The sequence below is a fragment of the Alnus glutinosa genome, chromosome 10, assembly GCF_958979055.1.
Source record: "Alnus glutinosa chromosome 10, dhAlnGlut1.1, whole genome shotgun sequence".
NCBI classification, from domain to species: Eukaryota; Viridiplantae; Streptophyta; class Magnoliopsida; order Fagales; family Betulaceae; genus Alnus; species Alnus glutinosa.
The window spans coordinates 563,229-588,982 of NC_084895.1; the positions used below are offsets into that span (position 1 = coordinate 563,229).

Here is a 25,754-nt window from a genome sequence, read left to right on the forward strand (position 1 = left end):
TAGAAAGTTCGAAACTATATATACGTACACCTTCATATATGGTCATTAATTAGACTCCAATAAGGAAAATTACACGTACACCCTAGCTCTCTCTCTCTCTCTCTAGCTATATATACGTACACCTTCATATATGGTCATTTAATTAGACTCCAATAAGGAAAATTATATACGTACACCTTCATATATGGTCATTAATTAGACTCCAATAAAGAAAATTACACGTACACCCTAGCTGTCTCTCTCTCTCTCTAGCTATATATACGTACACCTTCGTATATAGTCATTAATTAGACTCCAATAAGGAAAATTACACGTACACCCTAGCTCTCTCTCTCTCTAGCTATATTATATATATATATATATATATATATATATATATATATATATATATATATATATATATATATACAATAAACCCTAATATATATATAGAGAGAGAGAGAGAGAGAACATTAATAACGGGGGTTGTGGCCAATAATATGCATGGCTCTCTTTCGACTGATCTGTTGCTTCACTGTTTTTGCTCTGATCATCACGTCCTTTACTACTACCGCCTCCACCATCACAAAACCTCCCCGGTTTGTCAGCAAACTCATTCACCATTACACCGTTGGATCTGCCATTGAAAGCTCAGCCGCACGTTTTGCCTACTTAACGGCAAGGGTGCAGCTGGCCTCTCTCGCCAATGCTACAACTACTAGGACTGAATCTGATGATGATGATTTTCGGTCTGGTATTATTCCAGACAATAAAAACAACGCATATTTCATGGCAAACATATCTTTTGGCGATCCTCCTGTTCCACAGCTCCTCGCCATGGACACAGGCAGCCTCGTATTGTGGGCCCAGTGCCTCCCTTGCGCCAACTCATTCTGGAAGCCCTGTTTTCCTCAAACCGCTCCAGTTTTTGATCCTTCCAAGTCTTCCACATACGCCAACAAGTCTTGCTTCGCTCCTTCTTGTCTCCTATTTCGCAGTAACACCAGCCCCTGTGACTCTTCCAATAACTGCCACTTCTCTGAAAAATACGCCAACGGCCTCGTTGCAGACGGAGTTGTTGCCACCGAAAAGCTGACCTTCGAGACCTCCGACCAAGGTACATTGAAAACTATTTTATGAAAATTTAAATTTCCTTCCAACAATTAGAAACTGTTATTTCAACCTTAATAAACTGTTTTTTTAATTATATAAAATCTAATTTTTTTACGAAAGTTTATTTTCTTCTCTTCTTCTCTGCTATTATAGAATTTCTTATAAATTGTTTAGTCGAACAGTATTGTATTGTGTTAGAATTAATATAAATGATTAAGTATCACAATAAGAAATAAGGCAATTAACTTCCTTTTTAAAAAACCCTAAACCAAAGAAAAAGGACGTAGAAACAGTGCGTGACCTTTTTATAAAGCTACTTATAAAAGGTTGTAATTAAGCTTTTAGTTTATTAAAAAAAGAATAATAATAATAATTAACCACTTTTTTGTTCAAAACTTTGGAAAGCCACGTCACAACACAAAAACGCGGTGCTTCCTCTTCAAGTCGGTTTTTGAAACTATGTAAACAAAGTCATGTCCTTTTTTCAGGGACGTGACTCCACATCATTTTTTCATGGTCGTGAACACTATAACTACTTGTAGTTCATGTCGTATTTGTTTACATTGTTAGAGAAATGACGCCTTTAGTTAAGGTTCTTTACACAAACGAGTTGCACGTTGTTTGAAAAACGAGGTTGAGTTTATTATTTTGTTTAAAAATAATAATTAGTTGCCAGTATTTTCTCAGCAACCAAACAGCAAGCAAAACTCAAAATTTTGTGGTTGAAAAGAATCTTATTCATTTTTTTCTTTAGCCTCTTCTTCCTCTTCGTGAGGTTCAAAGCAATAAATCATCCCGAACACTTTTCATTTTTCTTGATATGGTTTCTTTTCCAAACTTACACTTTTTGCTTTTCTTGATACGGTTTCACTTCCAAACTTTTCTATACAATATGATTAAAGGGAAAAAAAAATAGTATTGCCTTTAATATGTTTATGAAAAATCAAAACAAATAATAATAAATAAATAAAAACCAAATACCTAAAAACCACTCAAGAAATCAAACCCAAAATTTCCATATCAAACTTATATAAACACAATCCTACCATAATGTATGTACCTACGGTAGTCGTGTGACGCTATGATGGAGGTTGATGAAGGGGTTGAGAGATGAGAGAGAGAGTGGATACCAACGAAGAGAGAAGATGGGGATTGTGCCACCTGGGAAAGAGAAAAATGAGAGTGAGAGACGGATGAGACAGATATATTTGAGGAGGAGGGAATCTAGGGTTGCAACAGGTCAAGCAACATGCAGTTTGGGGAAGAAGGAAAGTGGAGAGAGGGAGAAAGTGAAATTAGGGATATTGAGAAGGAAAGTGGGAAAATATGAAGTGTCTTGAAATGGGGCGATTAGTTTGAGGGATTAAATACATAATTGAAATGGCTTTTGCGTCCTTTACATAAAAATGACACTAAATTTACTACCTTTTTAAAGAAATTACCAAAATTATTTTTAAATTGGTTGGTGTCCTCTAATAAAAATGACACTAATTTTATTACCTTTTAAAAGAAATGACAAAAAATATTTATAAATGGGCGTCATTTGATAAAAATGACACTAATTTTACAACCTATTTAAAGAAATGAAGAAAATTATTTATAAATTGCCCTCCTTTAGTAAAAATGACTCTTGGGGCACAGATTTAGCCCAATGCCAGAAAAATTATGAAGAAATATCCCCCACTTAAAATGACTTAGGAAAAATTATGATTTAACATAATATTAATATTAAAGCAGAAGTACTCTTGAATTTGAACCATGTCTCCATTTTTATTCACCTCTTATTTTATTTAAAATATCTCACATGTTAGGCCTCACCTATTAATGGAGTTCACACATGAAAGAGAGTGTTAGAATATAAATGATTAAGCTCATCTCTTTCTATCAACTTAAACTTTTAGAAAAATGATGATTTGACACTGTGAACATAATTGTTATATATATTCTCCATTGCAAAACTTATTGTATGAAGGAAGGCAATTTTTGTCTAAGATTCCTATTCGTTTTTATTTCTAACAGGTACAACGTCGGTTTCGAATATTGTTTTTGGTTGTGCCTTTAACATAAACAATGGCGGTTTGAATGGCCAAAGCAGCGGCATTCTTGGTCTTGGCAATGACGACAATGATAAAGTCTCCTTGGCGACTCAATTGGGTTCTAAATTTTCTTACTGCATTGGCCTGATGAGGGATCCTTAGTATCCTTATAATCAGTTGATTTTGGGCGATGGTGCCAAAATAGAAGGCCCTTCAACCCCAGTTGAATTTTTCGCCGGCCTTTACTTTCTGACACTAGATTCGATCAGTGTCGGAGAGACACAGCTCGCCATTGATCCCACAATCTTCAGAAAAACACCGTCCGGCGATCGCGGAGTCATGATTGACTCAGGCTCGGCGCTGACTTATCTAGCAAGGCCCGGGTACAACGTTCTTAGCTTCCAAGAACAGAACTTGACGAATGGGCTGCTGACACGTATGGACAAACCTGGGTACGAGCCTCCCTGCTACGAGGGTGTTATTGATCGTGACCTCATCGGATTTCCTTCGGTCGCCTTTCACTTTGCCGGGGGAGTTGACCTTGTGTTGGACGCGGAGAGCATGTTTGTGGAGGCTGGTCCAAACTAGTTTTGCATGGCTGTGGCCCCCAGTAAGCATGCTGACTTGAGTGTTATTGGAGTGTTGGCTCAGCAGAACTATAACGTCGGCTATGATCTTGCTGCCAAAACCATTTCCTTCCAATAGATAGATTGTCAACTCTTGGAGACCTAATTGTCCAATGTATTAGTTTCGGATTTCGATTTTAGAATAAGCAGTGATTTAACGTATACAAATAAAAGTTAAGTTAGTGGAAACGTATTTCATTTTCACCTCCCAAAGTATAATTAGCGGTTTTAATGAAATCAGGATATCCAAATTTAAAAATTCACAATGTCGATATTCATGTTTCAACCTTTTTTAATTCACTCTCTTTTATTTTATTTTATTTTATTTTTGTTAAAATGCCCATTTTTCTTATTAAAACGAAGCATTAAGATCTTAATTAGCTGCTATTACAGACTTACAGTGCTTGTGTTTCAAGTTTGTTTTAACTCCACGAGGCAAGACGAAAGACGTGCAATATTACTGACACACCATTCTCTGTTTTGAGTATGTTGCAGCGTCCCAACACATACACTTTTCAATTGTGGCTTTGATGGTTTTTATTTTTTATTTTAATGATAAACATGTTAGCATTAACTGTGAAGCGGAAGATTTTATTTTCTTTTTATATTTATAAAATAGAAATTGGAAGAATTTCACTTATAAACTCATAATCTTTCATTATTTTTGTAAAAAGGTACTCAAATTTCAAAAAATATCAATTTATGGTATCCATCTTTTAATTTTTTTCAATTTCAACACTTCGTTAGAATTTTTCGTTAAATCTTATCAAAATTCTAAAAATACCCGTATTAATTTTTTGGGGTAATTACCTTTTCCCCCCATGAACTACCGGCCAATGTCATTTTGCCCCCATGAACTACCACTTCGACCAAAAGAGAGCATCAAACTACCATTTTTACACACTTTGCCCCTTTCCGTCAGTCTAATTTATGAAAAGACTTAAATGCCCTAACTCAATTTAAAAAATAACCTAAATACCATCGTCTTAAAAAAAAAAAAAAAACCTGAAGGAAAACCTCAGGGGTGGCTCGTGGCCCACCCCAGCCTAAGGGGTGGCCGCACGGCCTCCCCAGAACCTGGGTGGCCGCACGGCCACCTTAGGTCTTTTCTAGGGTGGCCGCGCGGCCACCCCAGAGGTCGTGGCTGGCCCGCGAGCCACCCCTAAAGGTGGCTCCGGCCACCCCGGAAGCTGGGGGTGGCTCGCAGCCCACCCGGCCACCTAAGGGGTGGCTGCCGCCACCCCTGAGGTTTTCCTTTTTTTTTTTTTTTTTTTTTTAATATATTACTTTTAATATTTTTTTATTAATTACTGTAGAGGGCATTTTGGTCTTTAAATCAAAATTAACGGAAAAAATGGCATATTCCATCCAACTTAACGGGATTCCTGACGGAAGGGGGCAAAGTGTGTAAAAATGGTAGTTTGATGCTCTCTTTTGGTCGAAGTGGTAGTTCGTGGGGGCAAAATGACATAGGCCGGTAGTTCATGGGGGGAAAAAGTAATTACCCCTAATTTTTTTTAAAAAAAAAAAATTATAAAATTTTCAATGATTCAAAAAACTTTTTATAAAATTATATATAAGAACTTAAATTATAAAAATAAAAAATAAAAACAATTTTTTTTTTTTTTTTTTTTTTGAAAAATGGTGGGTGGCCGACCACCCACCAAAGAGCCGGGAGTGGCCGCAACCCTGATGAGAATCGGGGTTGGCTAGGAGCCTAGGCCACCCCCGAGGGACTCTGGGGTGGCCTATGACACTCACAATTGCTACCATTCCTGGAACGCCTCAATGGTCTACCACTAGGCGTTACGGGGGTGGTGCGACCACCCCTGATGCCCTATGTAGCTGATTGACTACCCCAATGGGTGGTCAGCTCCATTGTGTAGGGGGTTGGGTTTTTTTTTTTTTTTTTTTGAAAAAAAAAATTGAAAGAAAATAAAAATAATTTTTTTTCCTTGAAATTGTAGTCTATTCTCATTGGAATATCTATTCCTCTCATTTTTTTAGAGAAATTAGTATTAATCTTCGTAAGGGAATAATTATTCCAATGAAAATAACTATTCCAAGGCATAAACCCCTACCAAACAAAAGAATAACTATTACATAGGAATAGTCATTCCATTCCAGAGGTCTATTCCACGAATCAAACAAAGCCTTAATGCTTAATGAGGCAAAAGATCCAGTTACTCAATGAAGCTTAAAGTATTTACATTTTTTTTTTTTTTAGAGATTATCTCTCATGACCTGGATAGTTTGGTAGGAGAGGTTATCTCTCACGACCAGTTTAAATAAATTTTTTTAAGATATTTGACTACCATTGTCTTAGATTTAGTCTGCTAGGAGCAGATCTGCTTTTTAATTATTTTTGTACATGAGTTAGCGAAAGATGAAAGTCATAGATAACACTTTATTGTAAGAATTTTGTTTGTATCTATGATTATGTAACCTCATAGCATGTGACTATGATTTTGCAGAGCTTTATACTTTGTGATGTAAGAGTTTTATGGTCGTGATCTTTAATCAATGAAATACTTAGATCTTTTGTTAAAAAAAAAGAAAGAAAGTATTGGTCGGATAGGTTCATCTTTATCTGTGCCCCTTTTGTAAGCTTTTATCCTCTACATATGGCCTATATATATATATATATATATATATATATATATATATATATATATATATTAATGATTTATGGTAATTTAATTGTATTAAATTACTTAATGGAATCAAATCAAATTAATTGTTATTGGCATTAATTTGCAAATTGATAATAAAATAAAATAAATTTAATTAATTATTCCTTGATGGTTAGAAGAACTGTGGTGAATTCTAACTTGAGGGTCCCTTACCTAGCCTATAAATATAGAGCCTATGTACTCCATCAGAACAACATTCCGTAGGTATAGGTCAGAAGATACCTCCTATATATTGTTATTTCAAATTTTTGGTTTCAGAGGTTTTTTACACGCTTGAACAAATTAAGATGGTTGGAGGTAACCCTATATTCTTTTACTTTCTATTGCGTATTTCTCTAGTATAGTAATTGTGTTTATGCTTACATGTAGTCTCAGAGCAACCTTTATGCCGTTTTATTTAGTATTAAGTTTTAGTCGAATCTAGTAACTTTTTGTGAACATAATTTGTTTATAATTATATTTATTATTCACATACAATTGAAAAGCATATGAGTATTTTTTATTTGCTTATACTGTTTGTTTTTTGTGAAAACTTTTCACTATGAGATGTTTCCTTTTTCACCTACGGTTTTGCCATGAAACCCATTCAAGACTACTATATCAACACTGGTCATTCGTCGAAAAAATGTTGTATAAGGCTATGCGGCAACCTAGACTGTTGCCAACAGCGTTTTGCCACATACAGTGTGTGGCGGCCGCTATACGAGCCACTTGTGCCGAATGGCAACGGCAGCCCTATACGGTTGCCTGTGGGCTGGCTGATATATCGGCGTTCTGTCGTATACAGTGGGCGGCGGCCCTACATGGCTGGCACATGAGGAAGGTGAGAAAGGGCAGTGGCGTGGGGCTTAGGGTTTCAACGGGTCAAAAGTTAAATTTTTCGGGTTAACAGGTTGGGCATCCAGGTAGGGTTTTTTAACCCAAGCACGATCCAGGAAGTTGTTAAAAAAAAAAAAAAAAAAATTGGGGTCTTTAAGTGGTCTGGCCCATTTGGTCCAATCCAAAATTGTAGCGCAACCCGATAAAGAGAACTGACCCAATGTAGTAGCCCATTCGGATATCAAAAAGAAGAAAAAAAGAGAAAAGAAATGCTTACTTTTATGTATCAATGTTAAAGTTTTATTTCACTTAACATATATATTGTTCAGGATTAATTATTTTAATGCATGAAATTTGAAATATTCTTTTATTATTTCATTTAGCATAATAATTGTGTTTATGCTTACACATTTTGCTTATGTAGCCGCCTTGTGCGGCTCCTTAAGAGGACCGAGTCTTTTGCACTGTTTTAATTTTTGTTTAGTCTGTTGTTGGGAAGCCTACCCCATTTTCATTTTTAAGATCATCCACTCTTTCTATTCGGATCAAGAATGGGAAGGATCCTCCCTAATAACCCTTTCGTTATTCAATTTAAAAAAAAAAAGAAAAAAAAAAGAAAAAAGAAAAAGAAGCTTCGATCAATGCTAATTAAATAATAGATAGACATATCTATTCATTTCCATCTAAAAATAAAAAATATCTGCCGTTAGAGCTACAATATATTGAATATTGAAGTATATTAAATTGCATTACTATGAGTGATATTTATAGAGGGGGGGTGAATACCAGGAGTACTTGCTAAGGGGGATCTTTGTGGCCGGTCAAAATGTTTTACCATTTCAAGCAATTTTGACCAAAAGGAGCTCTCATCAGTATTGCTGGCGTTCAAAGTAGGCCAATGTGAGCGAAGGAACTTAAACAAACAAACCAAGAGTGAGGACGTGGAAGCGACTACTGTGATGATGAATAGGCCCCCAAAGCTGTACAAACCAAGACTTTGTGAAGAGATTGTTGCACTTTGATCTTCACAAGGAGTAGTCGAAAAGTACTTCTCCTCAATCCCTCCAAACTTGTCTTTATCTTCGGTGACATTCAAAATTGCCCTAGAAATGTAAGGAAGTAAAGAAGATCCTTGTGGGAAGGCCTGAAGAAACATAGGGGAATTAAAAGACTGGCATTTGAAAGAAATATAGAATAACTGACTATGATCATAAGAATTATATCTTTGTTTCCAGTTTGATGTATATGATCTGATCATAATAGTATAATTTGATCACTACACTCATGGCATTAGTGATCGTTAGTACAGAAATCTAATACAGCAAAAATGCTCGATCCCCACCGATTCTGAATAAGTTTTCTTGAAAAAGTTATTTACTTGCCCCACCAATTAATTATGATCAATTGGTGTGCAAAGGGTTATGGCAAATACTTCTTCAAGATACAATGGAGCCCATAAAACTTTTATTGTTTGATTGTGTTTTTCACACAACATAAAAAAAAAAAAAAATCAAACAAGAACACCCTTAATTAAAGTATTTATCTATTCTAGCAATGAGATTAGTACTTTGTTTCTATAGAAAAACATGCAGAACATAATAAAACTGAACTTTAAACAATGTAGAAAGATTTTGAGAGAGATGGAAGAACAGAAATTTTTTGTGTCTAAGCTAGAATATATGAAATCGGCTATTTATAGTGATCAATTTAGCAGCTGCTTTAATGTTTGTTCATTAACATGCATATATTTACAAAATTAATATAAAATAACCGCCAAATCAAACTTAATTTAAACTCATAGTTGACTTTACTAATGATCAAGTAAATCCAACAATTATATCTACTTGATGCTTCTCATGATTGTACTATAGCATACACACAAGTACATAAACTCAAATATTGCTTTAAATTAAGCACTAGTTTGGTGTGAGTTAGCATTATAAATTATTTTAGTGTCTTCTCTTTTGTTTTTTTCATGCGAAACTATCATTTTCCAAGACTCTTTAAATGCTTTCATTATAAAAAGTTTCCAAACCAAAAACATAGACATGCATACATATAACATAATTATAATATTAATTTGAAAACTTTTTAACAGTGATTTGAAATTGAATATCTACTAAAAAATTTGTTTATTTTATATATGACTTTCTAAAAGTTTAACTGAAAAAGGTGGGGGAAAAAGATCACAAAGAGAGACTCACAAAGCCAAATCCACCGGTTCTGTAGGTCGGTCCAACCATTGTGTACCTAGAGCAATACTTTGCAATAAAGAGTTTAATGAATGGGATTTCATCAAAAATAACTGCCACCCCTCCGTTGGAGCTTCCTTTTGACAATGCGTCATTATACTCTTCAGGAGTTATATATGCCTTCAACTTGGACTCATCGAAATTCAACTGTTTTGTTAGAAGCCCTTTAACAAAGGAATCCTTTTGATATCCAACAAAATACCCATTCTTTTTTATCTCTTCTACATCAATAAATGCCGGCTGCAATCTCTGTACTGTTAACATTGAGGTTAAGCTTGCTGTATAACTTTGTGTCAGGATGAGTACCACGAAAATCCATATGATCATCACAAACTTTGACCAATTGTTTACCACTTTCTCCCCTGGTAACCATTAAAATGTACAATATAATTTAATATACACATTCACTAATTAATTAAGCTTATATATCATGGTTTTCACTTAGAGGAATAATGCTATATGGTAGATTGGAAAATCAGCTTTAGATTTGTATTTTAATAAGTCAATGACGGATCTAAAAGTTGATTTTCATTGTCACATCATCTCAATTGCATGACAGTCGTATAGTCGTCTACTAAATAGCGTTACTCTGTTATTGATTATCATGAAATTGAATAAAAAAGAAAACCATTAATAGTGTTGAAGAAAGTTTACTGTTAGCAAAGACTAGTGTTGAGAAGGAGAACCAGAATATGGTGGCAAGTTGTTGCCCTGGGGGGCCTCTAAACTCATTGTTTATCCGGTGCTCAAGAGCCCATATCACTAAACCTGTAAAGATGAATGTTGCAAAGGTTGCTAACCATAAATCCAAGCTTAGTGGCTTTAAGAAAATCCAAAAGTTTTTCTTCTCGTTATCTTTCACTAAAACCACCATTGATACGCCTGATTCTGAATAAGGCAAAGTAAAATCAATGTATGTGGAGCGATTAGCCACAATTGTTGTGTCTCCAACGACCGCATCATACTTCTGCATTTTGAGAGGGGGGATGATCATCAATTTATGAACTTTGAAGAAAAGTAAAGTATTTAATGAGTAATTATTTAATTAGTACTATGGAATGCTCCTCCTCTCTGCAGTAACAATGGAGTAATAAGAATAGAAATAGAAAACATAAAACTAAATGCGCCTAGATGCGTTATTGACTTGTTTTCTTACGAAATTATTTGCACCCACCAATTTTGATGAATTAGTATGCATTGGGTTACGACAAATACTTATTTAGAATATAATGGAGCCTAAAAAACCCTCTATAATTTAGTTGCATTTTGTACAAAACGAAACCAAGCTAGAACACCCTTTGAGTTTCTATTCTAGTACAAAAGGTACTTGAATTTTAAAATTACTGAAAGTTTTAAGAGAGACAGAAGAAGAGAGATTTATTTTTAATTTTTTAATTAATTAATTTTTAAAAAAAATTTGATATGTAGTGGACTCTTAATAGTGTTAAATCAACAATTTTAATGTTTGTTCACTAATGGACATGTAATTTCGCAATAACAATAAATAACAACTAATTTAACAGTCTTCAAAATCAGGCCGAGAGATAGAAGAAAAGAGATTTATTTTTTAATTTTTTAATTAATTTATTTTTTTTAAAAAAAAATTGATATGTAGTGGACTCTTAATAGTGTTAAATCAACAATTTTAATGTTTGTTCACTAATGGACATGTAATTTCGCAATAACAATAAATAATAACTAATTTAACAGTCATTAAAATCAGACCATCATATATTAATATACACCTAATTTTTTCCGTTTTGATAAAATTATAATTAACAATTGTTAAATTATAACCGTTAAATCGTAATTGTTACCAACGATCACTTAATCTAAATTTTTAGATCAAACTTAATTTGATTTTACAGTTGACTTTATTAGCAGTCAAGAAAGTCCAACTGTTGGATCTATTAGATCAAACACTAGATCTTATGATCATGACCGTCTAAAACTTAATGTTATTGATTTGATACACACAAGTGCATGCATTCAAGCATTGCATACTTTGAAGCAATAGCTTGATATGAGTTGAGCGTTATAAATATCAATTTTAATTTCTTTTTTTCTTAACAAATGGGTCTCAATATTCATGTGAGAAAAGGAAGCATTACTCTCCGGCCGGGCCGTATTTGTTAGTTTTTATGTTAGCTAAATTTGATGCATACATACCTGAAGTACTTTTTCTCCAAAAATTAAAGAAGTAGTGAATTAATGATTTTTCCTAATTAACATACAAATAGATATATATATATATACCTGAAGTTTAATTTGGTAAAGAAGCTCATCGTAGCTCCCTTTACTCGTCCTATTCTCATTCATGAAGGGAATAAACTCATAAGGAAGGGGGAATGGTAATGCACCCAGCACAGCATGGAACACGTCATAGGAGAACCCTGATATGTTAGACTCATTAGTACGAGGATTCAGCCATTCCACTTTCAGAAATTCAGCAAAACCTTGTTTTACTGGAACCCCAATCCTCAACTTTGTCGGCTGGTCTGTCGTGCCTCCTGGCCAGATAGGCTGCTTAAGTAATTTGTCGACCTTTGAAATTGAGCCTGCTACTTCACCAGTACTATCCTCCAATTCTTGTGAAAGCCCTCTCTTTCGTGTCCAGAATCCAATAATTCTCTCGCTTCTTCCTACGATATTGATTATTTCAAAGGCTGAAGGTTCCAACTGCCCTTTAACCAAATGAAAATTCCCGCTAAGGCCTCTAAATTCTGTATCTTGAATTGCTTTACGTAGCGTTTCAGAAATGCCTAAAGCTGCAAGATCAACGTTACTTTGTGAAGAATTTTGCTTAAAGAACCTAGAATGGACAATGCCAGCCTTCTCCACTGCCATTGCCAAAGCCCAAACTGTATCATATGCCCATAATCCAAACAGGTTTACTCCGGTATGCTTACTGATTGGTTTGCTTGAGGTTAAATTTCTTTTCAGCCTTCTTTTGAAATCTTTTAGTTTTTTCGACGTGGGTATGTGTGGCTGTAGTCCCAATACCCCTGTTAGAATTTAAATTAAATGGTTAAATAAACTATTTATAAAAATTTCATTTATCATCTCCAATTTTTTATTACTTTTGCAATTATACTCATAAACTTTAAAAAATATCATTTTATTTATTTATTTATTTATTTTTGTATTCATCTTTTAATTTTTTTTCAACTTCACCGATCCGTTAGAATTTTTTGACATATCCTAACGGATGGGTGTCAAAATTCTTTAAAATGCTTGAGTCTTTGAAGTTTATTTTATATGAAAAAAAAAAAAAAGAAGGTATTTTGAAAATTTTGACAGGATTTAACGGAAAAATATAACAGATTGGTAAAATTAAAAAAAATTAAAAAATGAATACACTAAATTGACATTTTTTTAAGTGTAAGGATATGATTGCAAAAGTGATGAAAGATCAGAGATAGTAAATAAATTTTCTCTAACTATTTGTTATCAACTTAAACTTTTGAGATAAGCGGTGATTTAACGATATTTACCTTGCATCGAGTCCCTGACCTTTGAGGGCATTGGATCTACCAAAGCTGATAACCCTGCCGTGAAGATCCATGCATAACCTTCCTTCATCATTCCTGTATTGTTTGCAAGTACAAAGAGCTTGGAGCCAAGTGCAGCATCCATGTGTACAATGAATATCCTCGTATGATATTTTTCCTTTAACTTGTTAAGCTCCTTACTGATTTCCGTAACGTTAGAAGATGGAGGAATGACACTTCTGTACGGCACCCGAACGTCAATATTTTGGAAAGCGTCAAGCAAATATGGAATTAAACCATTTCCGTATTCTGTGTCTGCATAAATCGGGATAATTTCGCGCCAACCATAAGCCTCTACAATTGCTGATATGGCTTTCACCTGTGCGGAGTCATCTTGTGCTGTGCGAATGAAAAACGGGTTTTGGGCTGGAGAAAGAGAGGGGCTTGTGGCTGAGAAGGAAATGATGGGAATCTGAGCTTTTTCACCGAGTTGAATGATAAAATTTGCTTGTGCTGACGTTTGAGGTCCCATGATGGCCTGAACTTCTTCATTCTTCATTAAATCCATTGCTGGAGATAGAAATTTTACTGGAGATGGTCAATAACAATGACAACAACAAAAACAATGTGCATGGAATATGATATTGTCGGAGCAAACTAGAAGCTAGATTATCCACTGTTATTAAAGATGGGAAAACTGGAACTGGATTATATCTTTTTTCGGACGAATGAGTTATTTTCATTAATTGATCGCAACGACAAAGAATACAACCTCACTTCAAGCAACACAGCTAGAACACCGGCCAACAGAAACACTATCCTCGTATTACTTGAAGAAAAAGACAAGCTAAATAAAATAGAATTGTAGGAGATCGAGAAGCTTGCATGGAAATTAAACACTACAATAGAATAATTACAATAGAATTAAAAGAAAGGAAATACAATAATTACATAATTAATCACAAAAATATTCCTATCATAATAACAATAGCAAATATTATGATAACATGTGGAGAATATTAACAATTACTATTTAAGACTCCTTTTCCTTGCTTTTTGGTTGAATTTTAACGTACGAATATACCTGCAGATGCTGCAGAAACGACATCATCCCCAGAATCCCTCGTCAGAAGAGCGAGTCGTGTATTATAGTTATGATTCTCTTGATAAAAATCTGAGAGCGCCATGGACATACAACGCTCTGCGATTCTTCCTACCGAAGAGTTCAAATCAAGAATGACGCCCACTGATATGACATCCTTTGCCATGGCCATCCTGAGGGTGAGCAAGATCAGAAAGGAGAGGAGCCGTTTCTGGTTTGCCATTGTTAAGCTAGCTAAAGCTTGCTAGATGACAAGGTTGTTTAATCGATGTCCTAACTTCTCGATCCGTCAAGAAATTAATTATAAAGACTTTGAAGTCATCGCTATATATAAAACGTGAAATGATTCCCTCACTACGTACTTTCCCCGAACTCCCCCACAACTTGGCTTTATTTTCTTTTCTTTTTTTTTTTTTTGTTTAAAAAATAGCAAAAAAAAAAAAACTGATGGAAGTTGAAACCAACAGGAAAATTTTTTTATGGGATAACTTAAAAAAAAAAAAAAAAAAAAAAAAAAAAAAAAAAAGTATCAAATTATCACGCGTTTTCAATTAAGGGTATCAAAATAACCAAACTGTGCAATGTCAAATATTTCGTCAGGCTCCGCTGTTAATCCATGACGAAACCTAAAACACTGTGTGTTTCATGTAATATTTTAAGGTCGAACTATTATTTTTTTCCCTCTACTAAAAAAATTATTTTATTTAAGGGTAATTACATTTTTCTTCCATCAACTACTAACTATTGTCAACATGCCCCTATCATCTGACACTTCGACAAAAAAAGAGCATCAAATTATCATCTTTATATGCTTTAGCCTATTCCGCCAGTCTAATTCATACAGAGGCTTAAATAACTTAAGTCAATTTCAAAAATGACCTATGCATTTTTGTGTGTTTACAGTTCTATGCATAATAGAACTCATCTTTGGAAAGTGCACAGAAAGTGCTTAGAAGATGGAATAGAGGCATGCTCGGTCGAAAACTACCTTCACGATTAAGTAAAAAATATTATTCTTTCATTGAATATTTGCATAGACTTTCGATATGAGCCTTTGTCGTCATCTTGTCATCATCGTCATTTTCATAATCCTCGTCATCATTGAAAGGTTTCGTTGTGGTCAATCATTAAATAAACGTTATCGAAACATGTAATTTTGTTCATCATCAGGATAATTCGTACAGATCGAGACTGAGCCAAGTCAAACAGTGGTGGACCCAGGTAATTGACATTGCAGAGGTCGATAAATATAATTTAAAATAAAAATTGAAAAAATTCATTATAAATATGTGCCAAAATTAATATATTAGCAACAAAAACATGTTGGTACTAATACAAAAAGACAGAAATATAAAGTGTTCAAAAACCTAGTTTACGTCCTTTTAGAGAAACAAAATCATCAAGTATCGAATCTAAATTGAAGCTCTCAGCAATTTCCCTTTCAATATACACAACTAAACTATTTGCAAGAAATTCATCTTCCATTTTGTTGCGAAGTCTTGTTTTAACAATTTTCATAGCTGAGAAGGCTCGTTCGGTAGTCGCTGTAGACACTGGAAGAGTCAAAACAAGACGAATCAATCTATCAATAAGATAGTATGTCTTTGATTTTCCTGTCTCTACCAATCCTTGACATAATTCTGCAACGGAAGACAAATTTTGCAACTTCAAATCATTATGCACATCAAGTTCAAAATACTTCAACTGGAATCCCAAATTAATTTTCTCCTGCTCAAAAAAATCAAGAGGATAATACACCTCTGCAAGACTACATATATCATCAATTTTAAATGATTTATAACCATCCTTTGGATCCAAAGCTGAGCTAAGTGTCAAAAGTTTGACTGCCCTTTCACCAAACCTACAATTAAGCTCTTGCAGTTGAAAGTCTATAGCAGCATTGAATATGTCAAAATGATAATGATGCTCCACTGTAATGTGATTCTGTTGATTACGACATCGACCTTCAACATAACGAGCACTCAAGTCTGGGATGTCAATTTCAAATTTCTTGGAGAAAGAGACAACACTCTCAAGCAATTTCTCCCAATCATCATCTCTCAGCTTTTGGATAAGTTTTTTTGCAGTAGAAACTGAATTAATAGCATTCAAAATGTCTTGAGATTTTTGCTGCAAAGCTTGACAAAGAACATCAGTGATACTCATGATTTTCTTCATCAAATGTAAAATAAAAATGAATTCGAAGGATGTAACCATTTTATAAGCAGCATTAGCATCTCCCCGTTGAGAGTAATTAGCTCCTTCTCTCCTAATTATTTCAAGCACTGAACAAGTAGCATCAAATATACTTATTAGGCTGCAAATAGAATTATAATGAGAACCCCAACGAGTATCACCAGCTCGTTTCAAAGTGCCAATTTGGTTAGCTCCTTTTCCAGTTTCAAGATCACCAATAGCTCGCATATGTGCAATTTTTTCTGCTTGAGCAGCTTGTAGTTGATCGTGACGTTTACATGAAGCACCAACCATATTGATAATGAAATTCAAATTTGTGAAGAACTCATGAACAGAAACCACTTCTCTAGATGCAGCAACTAATGCTAATTGCAATCGGTGAGCAAAACAATGAACATAGTATGCATAAGGACAATCATTAAGAAATAATGCCTGCAATCCTTTCCATTCACCACGCATATTGCTAGCACCATCATATCCTTGTCCACGAATATTTTGAATGTCAAGTCCATGATGAGAAAGAACATCAGATATTTTATTCTTGAGAGTCAATGCCGATGTATCTTTAACATGAACAAGATCAAAGAAGCGTTCTTGTATAAAACCATATTTGTCAACAAATCTCAGAACAATAGCCATTTGTTCTCTTTTAGACTCATCTCGTGCTTCATCAACAATAATACAAAATTTAGAGTCTCCAATATCTTCACGAATTTTATCTCGCACTTTACTTGCCATGACTTGCAAAATCTCCTTTTGAATTCTATGTGAAGTATACTTTGCAGATTTAGGAGCATTTTCCAAAACAATTGTTGCAACTTTTTCATTATATGATGCCAAAATTTTAATCTGAAGAAAATTACCTCGATTTTTTGAATCAGGAGTCTCATCATGACCTCTAAAAGCACATCCTTGAAATGCAAGCCACCGAACAACATCAATAGAAGTTTTTACACGTAGTCGATTATTTTGAATTTGTTTAGTACTTTGTGCATTCAATAATTTATCGATATGCTGTGATTGTTGTTTTAAATCCTCACAATATTTCACAGCATTATTATGGGGTGAACAAGGATCCTCTCCAATATGAGTCAAAAAGGCACATTTCTTTCCATCGTGAACCTTTTTCCAATTTCTAAATCCCTTGGTGATAAATACATCCCATCCATGACGTCCAACTGATTTCATTGTAAAAAGATAACATGGTAGATAATATGCGGCATCCGTAGTAGGAGAATACTCAAGCCAAGATGAAAATTGTGTGAACCATGAAGCTTGAAAACGACGGGGATGATTTTTTGGTCTAGAAAATGGATAGTCTTTACGCAAAATTTGATATGGACGTGCTTTCAAATAAGCCATTCTTATTTCATCACGTCGATTGACTGGATAGTCCCACATCGGAGGACGTTTTCCTGAATCCCGTTCTATAGAAAAACCATCAACTTCGTTAACATTAAGCGTGGAGGATTTAAAAGGAATCTCTTGAGCTTCCACAATTAGAGATTCATAAGGATGTTCTTCAACTTCAATCCTTTGAGATTTAAGAGAACGGTCTTTGAGATTTGAAGTTTCAGCATTAAAATTCAATGGTGGATTACTTTCTGGAACATCAACTTCTTTTCTTTTGAAGAATGACTCGATAGTTTTAAACTTTGACATGCTTGTTGAACCTAAATTTTTTAAATTAAATTACAACCCCATAAGATACAATCAAACTATCAACCAAAAAAAAAAAAAAAAATCATCAGAGTCTAACAAGTAACAATCACAATCTAAAAAAAAAAAAGCCAAAAAAAACAAGAGTCTATATAATACTAAACTAAAAATAATAATATGAAAAACTAAAAACTTCAAAACTAACATCATTCATAATTTCATATATAACCCAAAACCAAAAAATATTATGAAAATTTGAATAGAGAAATTACCTTGTAGACAAGAGTCACAAGATCAGCACAAGTATAGTAGAGAAGCAATGCCCAACTTCCACACTTCACAGTTTCTGAGTTTCGCACTTTCACTTCAGCTTCTTTTTCCACCACAGGTCCACAGCCACAAACACCACTCACGGTAATGAAAAATGTGACGACCCGTTTTTTTTTTTTTTTTTTTTTTTTTGAAAACATACAAACGGATCTTCACAGTGGCACGACTACACGTCGCTCAGCCAACATATGGCACATGCCCCATAACATGCACCTGATAATCAGAGTTGCATCTAATAGCGGAATATAATAATCAATGTGCAGTGGAACACATATCATAAGCGGAAATACATCTAATACATAATAGATAATTACAACAAGAGTCATTTACAAGTCTATCTATTTAAGGCTTATAAAACATATTACACTAATTACATACTAAAATACAGGCTCAACCAAAGACATATGCCACATAGGACACGAGCCATAAATAAAATACCCAAAATACAGATTACCTATGAGTCTGTGGCTTATGACTGTCACGATATGCTCCAATCATAGCATCCCATACGCTAGGTGGACGAGTCAATATCTATATCCGTAAAACCTGCAACCAAAATATCAATGTCTGTACGGTTGCAGGGGTTGCCGCATCCGTACAGGTGGAATTATGAGCCCACCGCCTTAGCATAAATAATTACACTAAGACCTCAGAGGTATACTATTCACTGAGTTTTCTCAAAGAACCAACTTTTCCCTTTTTAGTCGTGAGTACACTATAACAGCCACCAATTTATAAACTTTTGTTTGAAAACCCCCATAGCTGATATAGCAAACACCGACTAATATAAACCATTTTAAGCATACTACGCAGCTGAGCACATACGTAGAGGTTTCATTGTTGGAAACAACTACATGCATCCTCACCTACTATATTACTTTTGATTTAGTAAGACTTAGAAAACAATGGCATTTAAATCATGCAACCATCCGATAGAAATATACATAAGTTCTTTTCCATTGAGACTCTTATGCATACCAATACGTCTAGCATAAAACTACTATATATCATAATATGAAAACAATTCAATTATCATGAAACAAATGCTATGCATGCTTGTCGTTCGTTTGCCTAAGGGAATTGAACCCCGGTCTTGCTCGATGCCTAAGGGAATTGAACCCCGGTCTTATTCGTTTGCCTAAGGGAATTGAACCCCGGTCTTGCTCAATGCCTAAGGGAATTGAACCCCGGTCTTGCTCGATGCCTAAGGGAATTGAACCCCGGTCTTATTCGTTTGCCTAAGGGAATTGAACCCCGGTCTTATTCGTATGCCTAAGGGAATTGAACCCCGGTCTTGTTCGTGTCATGCTTAATGCTCATGCTCAAATACTATACATTTAATTTCATAGACATGCCTTTAACTCATGCTTTATTCATAAGACATAAATAGTTCAACATATCATTTTCTCAAACAATTTGCATAACTTAAGTTTCCAACTGCAGCAGACTATAAAACACTTCAAATCAAATCTCAATACGTCAAACATATTTCATACTCATATCTTAAATCATCTTAAATCACATAAACATTATTGTCATATTTCAACATAATTAAAACTACTCAAAACATCCAAAACATATAATTAATATTTGACTCACATTTAGCTCTTAAATAGCTCTTAAATTGCTCAAGAGCTAACCCATGAAAAACCCATAATATTTATAGGGTTTCCAAATATTTACCCATAGTCCCAGACACTAGCTAAACTCAAGTAACACTAACCCAAAGTATTTACTAAGGGTTAGATATTAAAATCACTATTTAATTATTTACTTATAATATTAATTACTAACCCGTAATTAATTCCACTAGCCCATACATTATTTTCACTAACACTTTATAATAATATTAGCCCTAAATTATATTCATTAATTTCTAGATTATTTCTCACTAACATTTTCCCAATATCATTAACTCTAATATTATGTTCATAAATCTTTTTACATCAATTACTAACATATTTACATAATTTAACTATCTAAATTTTAATCACTTAAAACTCCCAAATTAATTTAACCCATCAAATTAGGGTTTCCAAAATTAACCCATAATTTATAAAATACTAACTTAATCATAACAAATATTAATCTCACTAGCATAAACACTAATATATTTAAAATAACATTAATCCATAAATTATGAATTAAAGGAACTTACCCAAAAATTTACCCAAATAATACCCGGTATTTGGGGAATCTTTGCATGCTCCAAATAACACAAAGCCTAAAAAAAACACTATATCAAACTCATATTTGTTAGATTTAATCAAAAATCTCAAAATATGAAATTAGTTATTTACCTCAAAACGATCGGTAGAAACGTAGATCGAACTTCGTAAATCACGTTACCGAATTCGAATTTGAGTTTGGACGGTTAGATCTTCATAGATCAAAGGTTTTCTACTAAAAAAATCCAACCCCACTCTTTTTCCTTTCTCACTCTCGGATCTGATGGCCTTTCCTTCCATTTTTCTTGTTTTTTTTATTGCTTTTATTTTTTTGTGAAGGGCCAAGTGGCCCTTCACCTTTTCTTTTCAGCATGTGGGGCGCAGGTCGCCCCATATGTTGCATATATATATATATATATATATATATATATATATATATATATATATATATATATATATATATATTTTATTTATTTACTTCTTTCTTCCTTTGACTTTTCTTTTCTTTTCTTTTTAATTATTTTACTTTTCTTCTTCTTCTTTTTTTTGTTCAACCGATTCATTTTTCTTTTCTTTTTCTTTTTTATTTCTTTTTCTTATTTCATTTTCTTTTCTTATTTTATTCTTATTGTCTTTTTTTTTCAATTTTTTTTTTCTTTCTATTTTCTATTTTCTTTGGACTTTAAAACTATTCCTTTCCATTTTCAATGACACTAAAATAATTTTAATATATTATTTACTTAAATTTTGATAGTCTAATTATTAAATAATGTCTCGGACATTACAAAAAAAAGTTATTAGTAGCTTCTGAATCTGATGACTCTGATTTCTGCATGAAAAAGTTAAACAGCCAATGAATATGGGGTTTGCACATTTCCCAAAAAAACATAATAAAGGTGATATGCGTCAGATAATGGACTAACAAGCATTAAACTTAAATAAGTATAACCAAGGTATATCTTGAACTCTATGATTAGGACTTTTACACCACAGGCCTCGAGAGCTGAAAGAAAATCCATAATCCAACAAGAGTTTGGAGCAAGCAAAATCCAAAATCCTAACCAACTCAAAAGAAAATGCCAATTGAATGAACGACAGAAGAAGGCCAGAAGGGAATGAATACTTTGCATTGCTACATGATTTATCGTTTGGAATTCTGGAAAATCTGAACCTACTAACCGTCATCACCTAATTTGCATTAATTTTAGCTTATTTTAAACCTGAAGATCCTTTCAGTTGCTCAGAGAAACAATCAAGATTTTATTTTTCTTACATTTTCTCACCGACCAAACAGTATGTTGATCACAACCAATATAACCAAAAGAACTACCAAATCAGATCTCTCTCTCTCTCTCTCTGGTTGAACCCATTTTATTCTAAAAAATAGACAATTAATTTTCGTTTCTTTTCCTCAATTTTCCCAAAAGCCAAACAGAGCCTAACAAATTTCCATAACTCATAAGATATACGTTAAAACCTACAGTAACCAAACAGCGGCAATGCATTTTCATTTTTCAACTTCCATAAGCCCTAAAATTCGGTGAAATTACCACAGGAAAATGATATTCAAATCACCAAACGCAAATCCAAAACCCTAGAAAGTTCCAAAAATGATCACACAAATCCTGAAATTGCAAGAACTTTCTGGGTAAAACCTTAAAAGGCAGAAAATTTCAACAACAAAAATCCGCAAAGAAACCCCCCTCATATCAGGATCATATCCAAGAATTAGCATAAAAACCCTAAATAATAAAGAGCCAAGAAAGTTAGTGCTCTTACATTGTAAAGAAAAACGATAAAAACCGAGAGGCAAATCCTCGGTTATTTTCCCTACTATACCGACACCAGTCGGCAGTCACCGGCAGACTGGCAGTGGCGCAGTGCAGCTGTGCAGGCTTTTTTTTTTCGTTTGTTCGTTCGTTCGTTCTTTTTTTGTGTTTTTCGTTCGTTCTTTTAGTTCTTTGTCTAAGAGCTTTTACAGGTTTTTTTCCTTTTTTTTTTCTTCTTCTATCATTTCATTTCTTAAGCCGTGCGTGCTTGAGGTGCTACAGGGCAGCAGGTGAGATGGACTGAAACTGAAAGTCTGAATCGACTGATGGAGTGTCTTGGACAACGGACTCCTCACTTCTGATAGACTGCTAAGTGCTAATAGAAGGCTAGAGTAGAGGATAATAGACGGAAGAACCGAAGAACTAAGAAGCAATGAACTGATTTTGGTATTCAATGCTGTGGGCCCCTAAAAAAAAAAAATGGCTACTGGATAGTGATGGTGGCAGGGACGGAGGGAGGGGGGGGCTGGCAGGGGCCATGGCCCCCCCCCCAAATTTCCTAAAAAAAAAAAATTTAAGGTGAGAAAAAAAAAATAATCTAAAAAAATTAAAAAATTTAAGGTAAAAAAAAAATTTAGCTTACTTGGCCCCTACCCAAAAAAATTTTTTGGCCATTGGCCCCTGCCCATAAGAACTTCTGGCTCCGTCCCTGGATGGTGGCCTCGGTGGATAGTGATAGTCCGCCCCTGAAGTCAAAAATAACCTCTAATATACCAGAATATATTGCATAATAGAACTGTATCTTCCTGGAATAAAATAATTAATGTCCATCAAAGAAGGAAAGGAAAAAAGCCATTCAAATAATACATAGCCGTTGCCCTCATGCAGAAAAGGAAGATCAAAGACTATCATAACTGTTGCCTTCAAGCAGAATACATAGCTGTTGCCTTGTTCTTGAAAATGTGGCCTCGCGTGAAGAAGAAAAAGTTGATAATGAGGATGAGGAGGTTCATCGGAGAATTATGGATTTTTTGGTAGATTGGTTTCTCTGTGAAGAAGAGAAGAAGAGCATGGGTTGGGACAAACTCACCTCGTTGGATTCATGTTCGGCCACTTCCTCCGTTAGGGCGCATATCATTAAGCTAGTGACAAATACACAAGTTGTCAAACGCCAAACAGCTCTACTGACACAACACCGGTAGATGTGCTCAACCTAAAGGAGAGAAATATCAGATAGATTGCTATGAGGCCAACTCCTAACATCTTGTAGGGCGCATATCATTCCTTGGTATTACAACAAGTGACCAAGTAAGTCCCATCATTAGAAATCCCATAGTAAGAAACAGGCTACTATCTGTGGGAATTGTGTATGATTCAAGTCTGTTATACCAGGCTCCAAGCAGCATTGATATCCCGAAACCAGCAAGCGTGTTGAACATAGGCCCTGCAAAGCATCCTGACATGGCAATCTGCACTCCATCTCCACCATTCATTGCTAGTGCAACATTTGACATCAAATCACCCCTTGAATTTCCCCATGCCAATACAGTTACTCCAAGAATTGATGGGTTAGTTTCCAAAACAGAGTGTTCGGCCACTTCCTCTGTTTTAACTTCCATAAACAGAGTAAAACAGAGTATATGGCTGAACCTCCAAACTCATATGAAAAGTACATGAAAACAGCGGTAAGAACTGATAAATATCGTACTGAACTAGCCATTTCTATGAAGTTTGAGATCGAGAGAGAAAATGGCTAGCTTACAACTACACAGAAGGTTGGAGGAAATTAAACCAACTTGTTTTGAGTTGTCCTTTTGCTAGTTCTCTGTTTCCACTGGTGAGCAGAGATCTTTCCTTGAGAGGTGCTGTGGGTCTTGCCTTTTCTGTTTTGAAGAGTGATGGTGATTGGCCTTGCTTGTCGTTGGGAGAACACATTGAATATATGGCTGTATATTTTCTCCTTCTTTTTTGAGTCTGCAGGATATGTGGCATTTCTATGATGATCCCAGCATTAGTGGCAGTAGATTCTACAGCATGATTTGTGGTGATTGCATAGGTGTCTTTGGCTGAGTGTGCATGATATGCAGCATAGATGTCATGTTGAGAGGCTGCATGATCTTTGGGAATTGCCGTGGTGATACGTGTGGTAGCTAGGCTAGTATCACTAACCTTTTTTTTTTTTCCTTTTTTTGAGATACCCAGCCATTGCAATGAGGGTAGCAAACCACGTAAGGGTATTCCAGGCAACTAATTCGGCTAAGCACTCCTTCCATGTCACAACCCCAGACACCAGGAGGATTGATAATCCAAGAATGGCAGCAGTGACGGCATCCACATCCACAACATCATGAGGTCAAATTCTTGGCGCCTCTACAAATCTCGGCGAATGTGTTGAAGAAGTGCCAGACTTGGATGAGACGGACGGTGAAGGTGGAAAATACTGTGGACGTCGTCGCTGACGTTCTGTCGGACTCCGGACTTGGATGAAACGGACGGTGGAGATCCAACGACGTCTACGTGATGGAGCAGGTCCAAGTTAAGAGGTCGAAGGTGGTATGGTTTTTGTTTTTAGTTTTTTTTAGAGTTCTGAGGGGCATAAAGGGAAAAAATGCTGAAGTAAATCACGTAAGAGACACGTGATTTCTTTTTTGAATCTTTTATCTTCTTATGTCATTTCTTTGGTTTAGGTCCTACTTTCTTTTCTTCTTTCTTTTATTGGATCCAACTTCCATCCAACTTCCAACTACCATTTGGAAGTTGGAATTTTAAACTACCACATGGGTCTGTTGTTGAACACAAAATGATAATGTTTTTCACTTAAAAAAATTTGTAAAACTTAAACTTAATAATAAAAATTTTATTAAAACTTAAAAATTATAAAAATAATAATAATTAAAAACCAAAAATAAAAAAACTTAAAAAAACAAAAAGGGGTGGCTGGCCACCCCGTTATTGGCCAAGGGGGTGGCGCCAATCTGGGGTGGACGAATCACCCCAGTCGGCTTTGGGGGTGGTCAAGCCATCCTTAAATGGCCAAAAAAAAGAAGAAAAAGTTAGGGTTTTGGGGGGTGGCCAGACCACCCCCAAAGGCCTTGAAGGTGGCTCGGCCACCCCAGATCGGTCGTATGGGGTGGTCAAAACAACCCCCAAGCCCTTGAGGGTGGTTCGGCCACCCCCAAAAAGCTAAAAAAACAAAAAACAAAAAAAGGTTTGGGCTTTGGAGTTGGCCGAACCACCCCTAAAGGCTTGGGGGTGGTTTCAACCATCCCATACGGCCGATCTTGGGGTGGTCCGGCCACCCCCCAAAATCCTAACTTTTTTTTTTGTTTGTTTTTTTGGCTTTTTAGGGGTGGCCGGACCACCCCCAAAGCCGACTGGGGTGGACGATCCACCCCAGATCAGCCAAGGGGGTGGCTCTAGGGCAACGTCGGCCACCCTTTTTGTTTTTTTAGGTTTTTAATTATTATTATTTTTATAATTTTTAAGTTTTAATAAAAATTTTATTATTTAGTTTAAGTTCT

The 25,754-nt window shown here is 35.0% G+C and overlaps 3 protein-coding genes and 1 long non-coding RNA gene across 4 annotated transcripts; 1 reads left to right on the plus strand and 3 right to left on the minus strand.

Annotated features, from left to right (window-relative positions):
- Nucleotides 1-483: 483 nt before the first annotated feature.
- Nucleotides 484-3,716, plus strand: LOC133879795 (aspartic proteinase nepenthesin-1-like). The gene is made up of 3 exons (XM_062318571.1): nucleotides 484-1,096; nucleotides 3,112-3,224; nucleotides 3,306-3,716. Exons 1-3 carry the CDS (start codon nucleotides 484-486, stop codon nucleotides 3,714-3,716), a joined length of 1,137 nt encoding a protein of 378 aa, XP_062174555.1.
- A 4,266-nt stretch (nucleotides 3,717-7,982) lies between these two features.
- On the minus strand, nucleotides 7,983-14,389 carry LOC133880466 (glutamate receptor 2.8-like). Its single transcript, XM_062319414.1, has 6 exons — nucleotides 14,094-14,389; nucleotides 13,013-13,579; nucleotides 11,775-12,523; nucleotides 10,173-10,485; nucleotides 9,471-9,880; nucleotides 7,983-8,410 (listed from the first exon to the last, which is right to left on the minus strand). The coding sequence occupies exons 1-6, from the start codon at nucleotides 14,332-14,334 to the stop codon at nucleotides 8,006-8,008; spliced, it is 2,685 nt and encodes an 894-aa protein (XP_062175398.1). The 5' UTR covers nucleotides 14,335-14,389; the 3' UTR covers nucleotides 7,983-8,005.
- Nucleotides 14,390-15,470: 1,081 nt separating this feature from the next.
- On the minus strand, nucleotides 15,471-17,969 carry LOC133879796 (uncharacterized). Its single transcript, XM_062318572.1, has one exon. The coding sequence runs from the start codon at nucleotides 17,967-17,969 to the stop codon at nucleotides 15,471-15,473; it is 2,499 nt and encodes an 832-aa protein (XP_062174556.1).
- Nucleotides 17,970-18,679: 710 nt separating this feature from the next.
- On the minus strand, nucleotides 18,680-20,784 carry LOC133879510 (uncharacterized). The gene is made up of 3 exons (XR_009902106.1): nucleotides 20,597-20,784; nucleotides 20,455-20,520; nucleotides 18,680-18,863 (listed from the first exon to the last, which is right to left on the minus strand). It is a non-coding gene; the product is annotated as an uncharacterized LOC133879510 (long non-coding RNA).
- Nucleotides 20,785-25,754: the final 4,970 nt, after the last annotated feature.

Excerpts from the sequence above, each read along its gene's own strand:
- LOC133879795 (XM_062318571.1), top strand. The coding sequence starts at position 484 with ATGGCTCTCTTTCGACTGATCTGTTGCTTCACTGTTTTTGCTCTGATC. Across the intron at positions 1,097-3,111 it reads CTTCGAGACCTCCGACCAAG|GTACAACGTCGGTTTCGAAT; the intron begins GTACATTGAAAA and ends TATTTCTAACAG. Across the intron at positions 3,225-3,305 it reads GCAATGACGACAATGATAAA|TTGATTTTGGGCGATGGTGC; the intron begins GTCTCCTTGGCG and ends CCTTATAATCAG.
- LOC133880466 (XM_062319414.1), bottom strand. The coding sequence starts at position 14,334 with ATGGCAAACCAGAAACGGCTCCTCTCCTTTCTGATCTTGCTCACCCTC. Across the intron at positions 13,580-14,093 it reads CGTTTCTGCAGCATCTGCAG|CAATGGATTTAATGAAGAAT; the intron begins GTATATTCGTAC and ends TTCTATCTCCAG. Across the intron at positions 12,524-13,012 it reads GGTCAGGGACTCGATGCAAG|GGGTATTGGGACTACAGCCA; the intron begins GTAAATATCGTT and ends AAATTCTAACAG.
- LOC133879796 (XM_062318572.1), bottom strand. The coding sequence starts at position 17,969 with ATGTCAAAGTTTAAAACTATCGAGTCATTCTTCAAAAGAAAAGAAGTT.